The sequence below is a fragment of the Schistocerca gregaria genome, chromosome 1, assembly GCF_023897955.1.
Source record: "Schistocerca gregaria isolate iqSchGreg1 chromosome 1, iqSchGreg1.2, whole genome shotgun sequence".
NCBI lineage: Eukaryota > Metazoa > Arthropoda > Insecta > Orthoptera > Acrididae > Schistocerca > Schistocerca gregaria.
Window position 1 is genome coordinate 808080558 of NC_064920.1, and position 16683 is coordinate 808097240.

At 45.5% G+C, this 16683-nt stretch overlaps 1 protein-coding gene across 1 annotated transcript in view; it reads right to left on the reverse strand.

Moving 5' to 3' along the window:
- LOC126305900 (cytochrome P450 306a1) overlaps positions 1-16683 on the reverse strand; it is a 352029-nt gene that overhangs the window by 11485 nt on the left and 323861 nt on the right. Inside the window, exons 5-6 of the mRNA XM_049992044.1 lie at positions 13728-14019; positions 2214-2360 (exon numbers count right to left, since the gene is read on the reverse strand). Of these exons, the coding sequence (XP_049848001.1) occupies positions 2214-2360; positions 13728-14019 (439 nt within the window). The remainder of the gene's footprint in view (positions 1-2213; positions 2361-13727; positions 14020-16683) is intronic.

Consider the following 16683-nt stretch of genomic DNA (forward strand, 5'->3'; position numbering starts at 1 on the left):
TTAGTTGTATGTATTATATTGTATGTTAACTGGGGACCTATAAATGACGGAGAGGCTCCGTCCCCGCCGCAGCCGCAGTGGCTCACAACCCCACGACGAGTACCCCATTCCTCCGCCGCCCCACACCGAACCCAGGGTTATTGTGCAGTTCAGCCCCCGGTGGACCCCCAGGGAACGTCTCACGCCAGACGAGTGTAAGTCCTATGTTTGCGTGGTAGAGTAATGGTGGCGTACGACTACTTGGGGAAATTTTTTGCGCAGCAATCGCTGACCATAGTGTAACTGAGGCTGAATAACGGGAACCAGCACACATTTGCCGAGGCAGATGAAAACCACCTAAAAACCATCCACAGACTGGCCGGTCCGCTGGGCGGATTCGTGCCGGGGCCAGGTGCTACTTCCCGCCCGAAAAGCCGTGCGTTAGACCGTACGGCCAACCGGGTGGGCCTAGTTTAAGTTAGTTGAAGTTGGTTTAAATAGTGTGTAAGTCTAGGGACCGATGTCCTCAGCAACTAGGTCCCTTAGGAATTGAGACATATTTGAACATTTTTTGAAAATAAATTTATCAATAAACGTTGGGGTTATACACTCCTGGAAATTGAAATAAGAACGCCGTGAATTCATTGTCCCAGGAAGGGGAAACTTTATTGACACATTCCTGGGGTCAGATACATCACATCATCACACTGACAGAACCACAGGCACATAGACACAGGCAACAGAGCATGCACAATGTCGGCACTAGTACAGTGTATATCCACCTTTCGCAGCAATGCAGGCTGCTATTCTCCCATGGAGACAATCGTAGAGATGCTGGATGTAGTCCTGTGGAACGGCTTGTCATGCCATTTCCACCTGGCGCCTCAGTTGGACCAGCGTTCGTGCTGGACGTGCAGACCGCGTGAGACGACGCTTCATCCAGTCCCAAACATGCTCAATGGGGGACAGATCCGGAGATCTTGCTGGCCAGGGTAGTTGACTTACACCTTCTAGAGCACGTTGGGTGGCACGGGATACATGCGGACGTGCATTGTCCTGTTGGAACAGCAAGTTCCCTTGACGGTCTAAGAATGGTAGAACGATGGGTTCGATGACGGATTGGATGTACCGTGCACTATTCAGTGTCCCCTCGACGATCACCAGAGGTGTACGGCCAGTGTAGGAGATCGCTCCCCACACCATGATGCCGGGTAATGGCCCTGTGTGCCTCGGTCGTATGCAGTCCTGATTGTGGCGCTCACCTGCACGGCGCCAAACACGCATACGACCATCATTGGCACCAAGGCAGAAGCGACTCTCATCGCTGAAGACGACACGTCTCCATTCGTCCCTCCATTCACGCCTGTCGCGACACCACTGGAGGCGGGCTGCACGATGTTGGGGCGTGAGCGGAAGACGGCCTAACGGTGTACGGGACCGTAGCCCGGCTTCATGGAGACTGTTGCGAATGTTCCTCGCCGATACCCCAGGAGCAACAGTGTCCCTAATTTGCTGGGAAGTGGCGGTGCGGTCCCCTACGGCACTGCGTAGGATCCTACGGTCTTGGCGTGCATCCGTGCGTCGCTGCGGTCCGGTCCCAGGTCGACGGGCACGTGCACCTTCCGCCGACCACTGGCGACAACATCGATGTACTGTGGAGACCTCACGCCCCACGTGTTGAGCAATTCGGCGGTACGTCCACCCGGCCTCCCGCATGCCCACTATACGCCGACGCTCAAAGTCCGTCAACTGCACATACGGTTCACGTCCACGCTGTCGCGGCATGCTACCAGTGTTAAAGACTGCGATGGAGCTCCGTATGCCACGGCAAACTGGCTGACACTGACGGCGGCGGTGCACAAATGCTGCGCAGCTAGCGCCATTCGACGGCCAACACCGCAATTCCTGTTGTGTCCGCTGTGCCGTGCGTGTGATCATTGCTTGTACAACCCTCTCGCAGTGTCCGGAGCAAGTATGGCGGGTCTGACACACCGGTGTCAATGTGTTCTTTTTTCCATTTCCAGGAGTGTACATTGGAACATTTTGAAAGCGAGCAACAGGAAAGGGTAATTAAATAGCAAAATGTACAAAAACACTATAAACTTTCTCTGGAAACAAAACGTGGTAATCTTTTGCGATACAGAAGTCTGTCACGATACTTCAGTAGCCTGTTCAGAGTGGTATGGTGTAAGGAAAGCGCTGCGGCCGCTGCCTTGTCGCAGCACTGTGAGTACCTGGAGGGCGCCGTGGGGGATTCCGACGGGCACCACGGTGCGGATGCGCTGCGTCTCCAGGATGGCCGCCTCGAGCCGCGGCAGCGACCCGCAGTCGTCCAGGCAGGGCCGCCGACCCAGCGCGCGCAGCTCCTCCCACACCAGCTCCTGTGGACACGGCACAGGGGGAAGGCGGCGAGCTCAGAGCTTTGCTGGTCGCTTCAGGGGGAGTGGGACTGGGGAAGGACGCCGACCTTGATGCAAATAAGTGGATGCACCGGCTCGTTTGATTTTATGTTGACTAGGCTACAAATATAGCACCACTCTTATCCGTCATCTATCAGAGATCACTGGAACGGCGGAAAGTTCCACGGGACTGGAAGCAAGCCCAGGTCATAGCAATCTATGAAAAGGGCAGAAAATCGGATGCACATAATTGACGGCCAATTTCACTGACATCGTTTTGTTGTAGTATCGTTGAACATATTTTGGGTACAGACATAATGACCTTTCTAGACTCTGAGAAGCTCATCTGCAGAAACCAGATCGGTTTTAGGAAACAGTGGTCATGCGTGATACAGCTGGCCCTCTTTGTGGATGATATATAACAGGATCAAGATACCGGCTCCCAGGTTGGTACCATACTTCTCGACTTTCGAAAGCCGTTCGGCTCAGTTCCGCACTGTCGCTTGCTACAAAAAGTGCGCGCTGACGGTCTAGCCGATGACATATGCGGTTGGATAGAATGTTTTCTAACAGACAGGGAGCAGTATGTCGTCCTGAACGGGATGACTTCAACAGAAACAAGCGTAACTTCAGGTGTGCCACAGGGCAGCGTAATAGGTCCTCTGCTTTTTAAAATTACATAAACGATCTGGTTGATGGTATTCACAGCGGTCTTAGACTGTTTGCCGATGATGCTGTAGTCTACAGGAAAGTAGTATCACACAAAAGTTGTGAGCAAATTACTGACGATTTGCAGAAAATAAATGCGTGGTGTAATGACTGGCAGTTATCTCTCAATATTAGTAAATGTAACCTATTGCGCATAACAAGGCGAAAATTCCCATTAATGCATGAGTACAAAATAAATTATCAGTCTTTGGAAGCGGTAACATCAGTCAAGTATCTTGGTGTGACTATTCGAGAAGATCTCAAATGCAATGATCAGATTGCACGAGTAACGGGTAACGTGAACTCTAGATTGCGATTTATTGGTATAATCTTGAAGCGGTGCAGTCCTTCAACAAAGGAATTAGCTTACAATACGTTGGTTCATCCAGTCTTACTGTGTTGTTCGTCTGTATGGGACCCTTACCAGTTGGGTCTGATTCAAGAGATTGAGAAGGTCCAAAGAAGAGTGGCAAGATTTGTGATTGGTACATTTATCCGTCGCGAGTCGGTTGCAAACCTCACAGAAAATTTGAAGTGGGACACACTTGCAGACAGACGACGCGCTAAACAGAAGGGGCTGCTCACTAAATTCCGAAATCCAATCTCCACCGAGGATGTAAAGCGTATATTATTACTACCAACTTTCAAATCGCGTAATGATCATCATTCAAAGATAAGGGAAATAAGAGCTCGAAATTAGGCGTTGAGACAGTCGTTTTTCCTACGCGCGATCAGCGTGTGGAACAGAAAGGGGGGGGGGGGGGGCGGAAATATGACTTTGGTGCGAATTGTGCCCTCCGCTTGGTGGCTAGCGGAGTATATATGTAGATGTAGACGTTTTGTTTTTCCCGCACTTGTCGTTCTCAGACCGGACGAGATTTAATACCTTGCCAATGTCTTTGTTAACGTGTCTACATTGCACTGAGTCATTTCTATAACTTGCACCAAGCTAGTAGAAGGGTGCCACCGAAATTCTGTTGCGAAAAGCTGGGAGGGTTGTGACCTAATACGAAGTAACTCTGCGTTACTGTACTGAAGCGAGCTGGTTACAACAAGTCGAGCCACGCTGCTCCTCCCGGGCCTGGAACATCGTCAGTGCAGCGTGATACGAGGCCCAGGCCGCCGCAGTGGTGAGCCGGGATCACTCACACAGTGAGAATAATAACACGTTTCTTTCACAGAACTGATACATCAGCCGAAGGCGTCGCTACAATGGCGTGTGATGTCTTCATGCAGACGAGCCCACGTAGCCATAACCACGGTGGCGCGCTAGACGTGCACAGATGTCAGCTGTCGGAGTTGCTCGCATCAGCAGCCTTATAGACGAAGATGCGCCAGTTTCTCACAGACAGCTTAAAACGCGGAAACATCGACCACCAACACCCGGTGACTTTGATTGTGTAAATAGGCTTTTGATTGTGTAAATCATGGAATTCTTTTAGATAAGCTAAATCCTTATGGTTTGAGGGGGGCAGTGCACAAATGGTTTAATTCATACTGAACTGGAAGAATGCAGAAAGTTGAAATAAGTGATTCATTTAATGTTAAAACAACAGCTGATTCCTCAAACTGGGGGGCTATCAAGTACGGGGTCCCACAGGGTTCGGTCTTAGGTCCTTTACTGTTCTTGATATATATTAATGACTTACCATTCCACAGTGATGAAGATGCAAAGTTAGTTATTTTTGCTGATGATACAAGTATAGTAATAACATCCAAAAACCAAGAACTAAGTGATGTAATTGTAAATGATGTCTTTCACAAAATTATTAAGTGGTTCTCAGCCAACGGACTCTCTTTAAATTTTGATAAAACACAGTATATACAGTTCCGTACAGTAAATGGCACAACTCCAGTAATAAATATGGACTTTGAACGGAAGTCTGTAGCTAAGGTAGAATTTTCAAAATTTTTAGGTGTGGCCATTGATGAGAGGTTAAACTGGAAGCAACACATTGATGGTCTGCTGAAACGTCTGAGTTCAGCTACGTATGCTATTAGGGTTATTGCAAATTTTGGTGACAAGAATCTCAGTAAATTAGTTTACTATGCCTACTTTCATTCACTGCTTTCGTATGGCATCATATTCTGGGGTAATTCATCGTTGAGTAGAAAATTATTCATTGCTCAAAAACGTGTAATCAGAATAATTGCTGGAGCCCACCCACGGTCATCCTGCAGACATCTATTTAAGGGTCTAGGGATCCTCACAGTAACCTCACAGTATATATATTCACTTATGAAATTTGTTGTTAATAATCCTACCCAGTTCAAAAGTAATAGCAGTGTGCATAGCTATAACACCAGGAGAAAGGATGATCTTTACTATGCACAGTTAAATCTGACTTTGGCACAGAAAGGGGTAAATTATGCTGCCACAAAAGTCTTTGGTCACCTACCAAACAGCATCAAAAGCCTGACAGATGGTCAACCAACATTTAAAAATACATTAAAAGAGTTTCTAGATGACAACTCCTTCTACTCACTGGCAGAATTTTTAGATATAAATTAAGGGAGGAAAAAAAACTAGCTTAAACATTAGCGTCATGCAACCTACCGAACAGCATCAAAAGCCTGACAGATGGTCAACCAACATTTAAAAATACATTAAAAGAGTTTCTAGATGACAACTCCTTCTACTCACTGGCAGAATTTTTAGATATAAATTAAAGGAGGAAAAAAAACCTAGCTTAAACATTAGAGTCATGCAATATTTTGTGTAATGCAATATCTTGTACAGACATCTTTTATTAACCTGACACGTTCCACATCATTACGAAGTGTCTTATTCATGATCTATGGAATAAGTATTAATCTAATCTAATCTAATCTAATAGGTCAGGGACGAGGCATCCTCAGTATCGGTCGGTGGACCGAGGATCCCTGGGAGTTATCTGCTGGCTGACCTCAGGCGATTCCAGGACACAACCCAGGGGGACTTTTGTTCACAGACCGAGGCCGAGGGTGTCTCATTCATAATCTACTGTCTCCTGGTGTTGGTGGTCGGCGCTTGTACGACTTCAACTGTTTGCGAGCCGCTGGCGCTGCTCCGGTTATAAGGCTGCTGATGCAAGCAACTTCGACAGCTGACATTCGCACACATCCAACACGCCACCGTTGTTATGTCGGCGCGGACTCTGCTGCGTGAAGACACCACACACCACTGTAGTGACGCCTTCGGCTGCTCTAGGAACTTTGTAAAGAAACGTATTCTTGTTGTCACTGTCTGTGTGATTCCTCGAGGAGCGAAGAGTTGATTAATCACACCTGCTGCCTTGTCTTCCATCTTGCATGAACAATGTGGCCTGTAACGACGACAACAACATTCGGAACCATCCTGACCAAGCTACAACTTCTTTCCTGCATCATTTCTGTCTGTCTGTCTGTTGGCACGTAGAAATTCAGTGGTGGTGGTTGTAAACGTACAAATTAGGGCAAGAGAGTGATAGTGCCTTTTCTGGATACAGAGGTACACAACAAGTCCAATTATCTAAGCATTGCATATCACAAAGTAGTGAGTGACGTGTTTTGCCCCCACACTTCCAGTATCAGATGTCACGTTGTTGACCACAGGGAACGAAGGTTACATTTTGAGATATCGTCGACGGGGAGCGTATTGGAGACTGAACATATGACAAGTCATCTCGTAGGGAATTTTTAAACTTTTAAACATAATATCATTTTACTGTTTTTCTGGGCGAGAGAAGTCAACTTACTATTCGTAGCTTCGACAGGAACAGCTCGAAAAGCACAGCAATAGATATGAAGGAGTTTTCCGTCGACAGAGATCATACGCGTAAGGACTAGTTACACAGCATAAAGCAGTGTGTCATGAGTAAATGCCACGTGGCGGGGCCTGGTGACAACTGACACCGTAGTGTATGGGAATTTGGAACCCCATATTAACGTACCGAATTCGTCTGTGGCAAGTATCCGTCAGAAAGTGCACTGTGGAAAGACCTTCTGCGATTACAGAAACGTGCACTATTGTTTTTAGTGGTGTTGTATATATTACTTTCAAATGGATATAAGTCAATACCATTATTGACATGGTTAACGTGAATCAATTCATAGTTAGTGATGACTTCTGAGGAGCGTGCTCACTGATTTTCTAACAACTGAGAAATTGTTGACTGAACTGAACATTGCTTTAGCTTCAATGATCGACGCTATGAATATATGTTTGCCCCAAAACTACAAATAGCAAATGAAGAAAAAAAGAAGAAGAAGAAGAGGAAGTTCGAAATCACCGGTTACAGGTGTATCAAACAGCAGTCGCTATTTGTATATTATACGGAATGGTATGGTACTTTTTACACGAACTAGTTAAGAAGGAGCATTGTAAAACACGGGTAGTACATTTGTTGAGTGTAGACGGAAAGCAAATGCCAAAACTAATTTCTTCAGCCACATACGAATAATATTTGAACCATTCTAAAAATAATTCAACTGGTATTTTGTCATTTTTTTTACTCTTTTATGAGACCCGCGTGAAGTGGTTTACACTAGAAACGAAACAGCAGCCAACGCAACGGCTGTCTCCCAAAAGCGAAGGAATAAGCAGATTTTATCCTCCTGAAATATTATGACTTGTTTCCTCGGACGCAAAACAAGTCATCTTGTGGATTGTAAAACAGTAACTGGTGAATTATGGGCAAATATTCCATATCAAATGGATAAAAAGAGTATGCGATAATATGTTTGCATCGCAAAATTTAAAACTAATCGTCTGTAGTAAGTAAAATGCATTTGTCCACAAATGTACTTTGGAAACAGGTAAACTGGCTAATTTGCCATACCAATCGTTGACACATACATTCTATTCCAAAGAATACCTAGTATTTCATGTACATTTGCTGTCACAGAAATTTCTGAGTTAAAAACTTCGTAATCATGTATTTTGCACACCTTCCAGAATCACTTCTGAAACTGAATTTATTTGAGGAACGCTGTACGTAATCCCTGCTGTAACAGGAAACTACTTCGAAAAATACGAACAAAGTTTTTCCCTGCCAGACAGAAAACGTTTAGCTTTGGCGATTTTTGTGATGCATGACGAAGCAGGTAGGAGGAGTGGTCATAAATTGTCAATGAAATTGGTAATCAATTTTATTTGCAGGTCATCTTTTCAGTCCTGGTACACTGTGGGATTCATGCGCTACATTTTCGTGACACACTTGTAGAGTAGCCAAATAAAAAGACCCTTCTTAACAGAAACCTAACCTTCCACTTATCTAGTACCCTGGCTGTCCCCATCCATAAAAGAAAAACGTCCTCAAACTCTTTCTCTGTTGTTGCTGTCCGTCTCCGCAACGATCTCCCTGCTCTCTGTACACACTTCAGTGCTCTGTTGCTTTTAGGAAGAAGCTAAAGCTCTTCATTATGTCAACACCGTAAAATTCCCCCAGGGATTAACGCACACAGACAGTTTTATCTGTGATTAACTTCTCACGGTCAGAGTTGAAACCCATGTAATTTAATTAAAGGACATCATATTCGCCGTAGACGGTAGAAGTTATTTGTTTCACAATAGCAATTTCGGTCTTTGGGCCATTTTCAAGTGGTACTGCAAAAATTTTCCTTCTTCACATGACAGAATTTAAAATCCTCCGACATCTATACTTGTCGTCGTCACAGATATTTCTACAGTGAAGAGGCCTACTTTCGACGATGACACCTACATGACGGAGGATTTGAAAATCTGGCATATGCTGAAGCAAAATCATTGGCAGTACCACTTGAAAATAGCCCAAAGGCCGAAATTGTGAAATAAATAACTTCTACAGTGAACGGAAAATATGATGTCCTTTAAAAAAGATTTCCCTCTGTCAGTCAAAACAATAAAGCAAATGCTCTCATCTCTTCCCAGCTTGGCTCGTTTCTCATTTCATCATCAGTAGCGTCACAGTCTTTACCATTACTATCATTAATTGAGGTTTTATCTCCTCTCCCCTCCCTCGTCCCCTCTCTTCCTCTTCCACTTTTTTTCTCTTGTCCGCTACTGCTAGCACTCATAATTTAAATCTTCCTTTCTTTAGTTCATATTTATTATTCTACTTCCCCTAAACGAAAGTAAACAGTCCACTTTTTCCTGGACTATAATAATTTATAAATGTTGTGTCCATACATATTGTATCTATGTATGTTCCAGATCTCCTCTTAAACCACATGACCAATTGCAACCAAACTTGGTACACGTGTCATTTACTGTATGGAAAGAATCTATGCGGGGCTACGAACCAAGTATCAAAGGGGTGGGGATGAATACTCACACTTTACTCATTCATTATTTGAGAATGAGAGCACATGGTCGCTTCCAAATAACTTAACACATAATTAACCTTTATAAAAACTCTTTCTCAGTGACATCATACACAGAATGGTGAACGTTTATCGCTTACTACATTTTTACTGTTTATGGAATAAAGCTGTCGCTTTGGACACTACATTATAATTCGCATGAAAAGTTCCGGGTAAAAAGCTCCTTGTAAATCCCTGGATCGATTTTAACCAAACATGGTATCTGTAGTACTTACTATCTGGAGAGAAATATTGTGGGGGAAGAGCCAGCAACCTCCTATTGTGGTTGGAATGACAAAGTAGAGAGAGAAGGGGGTAGAAGAAGATGGATAGAGAGAGGGGGAAAGAGGAGATGGACAGCGGGGACAGGAGTGGATGGACAGAGTGGGGAGGACGATATGGACAAAGAAAGGGAAGAGGAGGAGGTAGAAACTGGGACGAGGAACAATGGTCTAAGACATGGGAAGGAGGACAGGTCGGAGAAGAAAATGCACAGAGAGAGGAAAGAGGAGGACGTGGACAGAGAGAGGGGAGAGAAAAGAGGAGGAGGCGGTGGAGGAGGAGATGGAATACGAGAGGGGTACGCAAGAGATGGGCCGACAGACAGTAGTGGACGGACAGGGAGAGGGGGAAGGAGGAGGTACTGAGAGGGGGAGGAGCAAATGAACCGAGGAAGGAAATAGGATTCTAGAATAAAAACAGTCATGGTTGTGAAATTATTTAATGTCAATAACACGTTTAATGCCTTTGGGGCATCATCAGATGGTGTAAAAGTAGCTGGATATGTAACCCATATAAAATGGAAAATGGACACAACAGTAACTGGATATGTAATTCAGCCATCATAAAAACATATCCAGCCAGTGTTGGTTTTCATTTTCCATTTTATATGGCTTGACGGGTTTTATATCCAGTTTCTTTTACGTAACATGATGCTGCCCCAAAAGGGGAAAACGCATCATTGATACTAAGTAATTTCGCAACTAAGACTGTTTTTACTCTGGAATAATTCGAAACTTGTTGTATCACCTTGCCACAATGGAATCGAGTACTTTCTTCATATAGGAGGAGAATTACAGAGAGCAGAGGGGGAGGAGATGGACAGAGAGAGGGGGAGGTGGGCAGAGAGAGGAGGGAGGAGGAGATGAATTAATAGAAGACTGGAATAAATACGTACTCGGATAGCACTGGGTAATCAGCTAGTTCTGTTTTAAATCTAACGTATAAAATACTATTATCAATATTCATCTTCTGGATCTGCAGCTCTTGTCTTTCTTTCCGTGTTTATAGTTAAATTGAGGGGTATACGTTCTGCCTTTTTGCGAACACACTGTTGTTTCATTTAACCCAAATATATTTCATAATTCCTGTGGCATCATCAGCGGCTTTCTGTTTATCGAAAACTATGAAAGGTGGACATATTTTTGGTTGTACTGATCTAACTATGTGAGACCTCAAGAATGTTTTTGTTTGCAAGACCAACTGTACGATCTCCTGCATTGATATCTCGTCATCTGCAAACCAAACGATTCAAATGTGAATTTCATCATCAAGTTAGGACATCCCTTGATTTTTACAAAACGTTCTGTAAAATGACGGTAACAAGCGAAACGAACAAGAACTTTCCTTAGGCCTCACTTTTTTTGATCATTTACAACCTAAAATACATTCAGTTTTTACAGGCTTGAATAAACGAAAATGGACTGATGATATCACAGAGGTGCTGAAGCATGTTGGGAAAAAATCAGTATGTATGCAAAAAGGCGGAACCTATACCCTGCTCAATGTGACGTACAGCATCGGGCAAATAAAAGTGACCTGGAGAACAGAGTTACTGGGTACAAAGAAACACAGCAGAAGAAAGGAAATTCAGTACTAATATGTCTGTAGCAGATGTTGAATGTGACCAACATTCATCTCTTGGCACTTCTTGTCCCTGGTCAGCAAGGCGGATAAAAGCGGGATTGCTGGAGCTGCTGCACTCTCATCCGAAATGTTCTGCAGCCGTTCTTTAAGACCATGGGGGTTGCTGCTATACACCTTAGACTTGAGGATCCCGACTCAAAGTAATCGCACACTGACAGAGCGGGTGACCTGCGTGCCCAGCTACGGCCGCGACCAGACTGGCCTCTGCTAAGAACTCTGTCAGGCGTGAAGGCTGTGTAAATGTGATTCTTGAAGTTTTCCCGGCGTATTGAATGTTCGATGATATTTCGGGATTGCAGCCGGATCATGTTGACTTCTTGTCACGATATTTCGGCTGGCAAGAAGGTGAGACTCCGTCACTGGAGACTGCAAGCTCCCGGAGTCAACTTTATACCAAAAAATTGGCGCGAAAACGCTTGCGCATTGTCCTCCGTCATAGGAGCGCCCTCTATCGAAATCCACGCCCTCTGGAGCTATTGTTCTATCTGTGGCGCCCAGGCGTAAAGGTGAAAACTACATGTCCGCCCTCTGTCGGAATGCGTCAGATGTCGCCAGACATTATGAATAAAATGTCTTCTCTCAGAGGAAATTAGAGATATCACCGGGTCCCAAGCCTTGTCCAGTTGAAAACCGTCATCAGGATTTATAAAATTTAGCGCTAGACGTATTTCCACAGATTCTTTAATACTGAATCTCAGAAAGTTTTCGTTGGGGCCAAGATTTTCGTGGTAGAAGAATCCATAGCGTGTCCTGTAGTAATACAGTGCTCAGCTACGGCCGACTTACTGGGCTGTGAAAGGCGAGTGCGGCGTTGGTGTTCAACGCACCTTTCGCGTACTGTGCAGGTCGTCTGACCGATGTAAGCTTTGCCACACTGGCAAGGAATTTTATAGATCCCGGCCTTCCGCAGACCCAGATCGTCCTTCACTGAACCGAGAGGGGCACTAATCTTCACCGGTGGCCGGAAGATTACTTTAACTTGACGTTTCCTTAGTATTCTGCCTAATTTAGATGAAAGGTTGCCGAAGTATGGAAGGAACGCCCTGGACTTGAATAGCTCCTTATCTTCTTGATTTTGTGGGAGGTTACGTTTCTTCCTTCTTAGCACTGTTCTGATCTGATGTGGAGAGTAACCACTACCTCTGAACACCGACTCTAAATGTTCCAGCTCCTTTGTAAGGCTGTCTCCGTCAGAAACAACATGAGCCCGGTGCACCAACGTTCTAAGGACGCCGGTAGTTTGTGCAGGATGATGACAACTCGACGCTCTCAGGTAAAGATCTGTATGTGTTGGGTTACGGTAGACAGAAAGCCCTAATGACCCATCCACTCTCTTAGTAACCAAGACGTCCAAAAACGGCAAGTAACCATCCTTCTCTATTCCCATCGTAAGCTGGATGTTCTCGTGGATTGCATTCAGATGTTGCAAGAACCGTGACAGTTCTTCTTCACCATGGGGCCATACCACAAAAGTGTCTACATATCGACAGAAAAGTTTCGGTTTAAGTTCTGCCGGTTTTCAACTGGACAAGTCTTGGGACCCGGTGATCTCTCTGCTTCCCTCCGAGAGACGAAATCTATTCGTAATGACATGTCTGGCGACATCTGACGCCTGTTTTTAACGATGAGGGCGCGCATTCCGAAAGAGGGCGGACATGTAGTTTTCACCTTTACGCCTACGCGCCACAGATAGAACAATAGCTACAGATGCCACGGATTTCGATAGAGGGCGCTCCTGTGACGGAAGACAATGCGCATGCATTTTCGAGCCAATTTTTTGCTATAAAGTTGACTCCGGGTGCTTGCAGTCTCCAGTGACGGACTCTCACCTTCTTGGCAACCGAAATATCGTGGCAAGAAGTCAACATGATGCGGCTGCAATCCCGAAATCTCACCGGACAGTGTAAATGTGCTCCAGGTTCAGCTGTATGGGCAGTTGCTCCATCCTGTTGGAAGTAACTATCGGTATTTCCCTACTGCGTAACGCTGCCACAAATGGTTTAAAGACCGTATCCATTCGTGCGGCCCACTTTTATTTGCCCAACGTTGTAGAATATACAGGATGCCTGGTTAGATGCGAGAGGGTACTTGGTAACCCTAATCTTGACAGGTCGAATAAATCAAAATAAATTTCTGTTTAGTTGTTTTGGCCGTCTATCGCCATGCTACGCTACAGTGTCGTCGGGATTTCGCAGTGTACCAGGTTAAAAATGATTCAAATGGCTCTAAGCACTATGGGAGTTAACATCTGAGGTCGTAATTCCCCTAGAGTACCAGGGCTGCAAATAAATAAATAAATAAAATATAAAAAAATAAAAAATTCAGTGCGTGATTTTAATTTTTCGACGTGATGGTAAACTTTGACTACCCGTAGTACGCTACAGGAGAAAGAAGTGCGGATGCGTGGGAGCTGACCTGCTCGTCTGGGTGCGCGGCCATCATGAGCAGGAACCAGCGCAGAGTGGTGAGCGTGGTGTCGAGGCCGGCGCCGAACATGTCGGCCATGAGGAAGTTGCGCTGCTCGTCCGAGTAGAAGTGTTGTCCGGGCTCGGCGCCGTGGCGGCGGCGCGCGCCCTCAGCCAGGAAGGCGCCCAGCAGGTCCCCCTCGTCCTGCCCGTGGGCCGCCGCCAGCCGCGAGTACAGCTCGTGCGTCTGCCGCTGGCCCTCCACCAGGAAGCGCACGTTGCGCCGCTGCTGCGGCAGGAACCTGCAGCGCCATGGATTACCGTCAGCCGACGCAGTGTCAAAAAAATACAGTTGCGAGTACCACAAATTTAACTGTAACTTCCTGGCAGATTAAAACTGTGCGCCCGACCGAGACTCGAACTCGGGACCTTTGCCTTTCGCGGGAAAGTGCTCTACCATCTGAGCTACCCAAGCACGACCCACGCCCGGTCCTCACAGCTTTACTTCTGCCAGTATCTCGTCTCCTACCTTCCAAACTTTACAGAAGCTCTCCTGCGAAGGAAGTTTCATATCAGCGCACACTCCGCTGCAGAGTGAAAATCTCATTCTGGAAACATCCCCCAGACAGTTGCTAAGCCATGTCTCCGCAGTATCCTTTGTTTCAGGAGTGCTAGTTCTGCATGGTTTGCAGGAGAGCTTCTGTAAAATTTTGGAAGGTAGGAAAGGAGATACTGGCAGAAGAATAGCTTTGAGGACCGGGCGAGAGTCGTGCTTCGGTAGCTCAGATGGCAGAGCACTTGCCCGTGAAAGGCAAAGGTCCCGAGTTCGAGTCTCGGTCGGGCACACAGTTATAATCTGCCAGGAAGTTTCATATCAGCGCACCTCCGCTGGAGACTGAAAATCTCATTTGGGGCACAAATTTAACTGTTTAGACTGCCATTATAAGAAAGCAAAACGTTTTTCGCCCCATTCTCGGAGATGCCGTTGCATAGCACGAACTCAAAGCTTTGTATGCTGCAGGAATCCACCCAGTCGAACATAGAAACCGAAAAAAAAAGTTATTCGACTTCCTAATTAACAAAGGCCCGAATGAATACTCGATACTGCTGCATTTCTTATTTCCTTTATTTTTATTTCATCACCCTCGACACATCTGGGCAGGTGTTGGGCTCTTAGCGCTACAATATTCGTATTACAATGAAAATTCGGAATAACACAAGCACTGCAATATCGTACTTATGCGCCGACATCAAGCAAGCGACTTCCAAGTAAAAGTCTCATCTGTATGGGAATACGCCTAATGTATCTAGGAGTACAGGTTGCACATGCATTGTGGACATGTGGCAGTTTGGGCCAGGCCAAATGGTAAGGTGATCGCTCGCGGTGAGCGGGAATCCGAGTTTGCGTCCCAGTCCGGCACAAATTTTCATTGTAGTTATTCCAATATTCAATCTGACGATTCTCCATATTCGCAATAGCGAATAAATTTAACTTATTTCATACGGCTATAGTCGCCGCAGTGCCTGTTCCTTTGGACATACATGCACGTCCGAAGGAACTTTGCATCGTGATTCAGAATAACACAGGCACTGCAGTATCGTAAAATCTGAAGGACCTGCGCTTGGTGAGAAGTTGAGAATATTTTTCATAGGGCTCAGGGGAGTGGGCACAAAGATAGGTATCTGTTAGGTATGAAAACTACGGAGGTGAAGTGGATAGTGGGAAATACAGATGGTGGGAGAGACGGAGGGTCAGGAGTACTATAGTGTGTGAGTGTAGTAGTGGTTACAAGAGGAAAGAAATGGGGGTGGATGGAGAGGAAGGAGGAAAGAGGAGCCTTGAGGTGGAGTGGGATACATGGGGAGGACTATGGGGGCAGACCTCTCTGTCTAGGATAGGGAACTGGATGAAGTTGCGTAGGGATAGGATATGGAGTTTGTGTAGGTGTAGGGATGGAGGGTTCGGTTTGTGAAAGCACAGCGATGTACCAGGGTTGACGATCGGAGGAGAGACAATAAGGTTATTGGAATCTATTTTGCAGATAGTATACACAATGCACTACATGGCTTTCGAGGATTTCGAGGTATTTACAGAACTTTGGCGGGACAGACTTCTATGCAACATCTGCACAGCATAGCATAGGTCACATCAGGGTTTTGGAGGTGAGAAAAGTGTGGGTGTATAATCCCAAAGTTCAGCCTGTAATTAGGATTAGTAGTTTTAGACTATTAGCTTTTTGTCGAATGGTTAGTATGCGACGTTCCCACGTCAGCTGCCTGTTGAGGGTACTCCGACGTATTTTAATGTCCTAGTTAACTGGCTAGGATGCTTGTAAATGGTAAGGCAGGGGTCACGAAGGTGGAAGATGTGGAGAGTTCGTTACACAATTATGGCCTGGGTTTTGGAGGGGTTGACTTTGAGGATCTGATTGAAACTTCCCCTTAGAAAGATTTATGAATTACTGTGATGGTAAACCTCATAAGTAATTTGATTTTCAAACAGCTGAGCAAAACTGAACGTACTCAGACATTTCTCTCTTTACTTATTCTGATCATCACTAAACTGACACACAATATTTTTAGTGGCCGCCCGGAGTTCCCGACCGGTTCTAGCAGCTACAGTCTGGAGCCGCGCGACCGCTACGGTGGCAGGTTCGAAATCTGCTTCGAGCATGAATCTGTGTGGTGTCCTTAGGTTAGTTAGGTTTAAGTAGTTCTAAGTTCTAGGGGACTGATGACCTCAGATGTTAAGTCCCATAGTCCTCAGAGCCATTTGAACCATTTTTAGCGGAACGTAGTCTGAATTTCAATATTCCCTACAAAAGAATGGCCCTGACTAACAATAACCTATACCTTTCATGAATCACTTAGCTCACAAAAATCTTCGTTACTGGAACTACTGTAATACAGCGAGCGCCAATACTGCCAGCTAAATAAAAGATTCAAACTACTGAAGATACTAACTA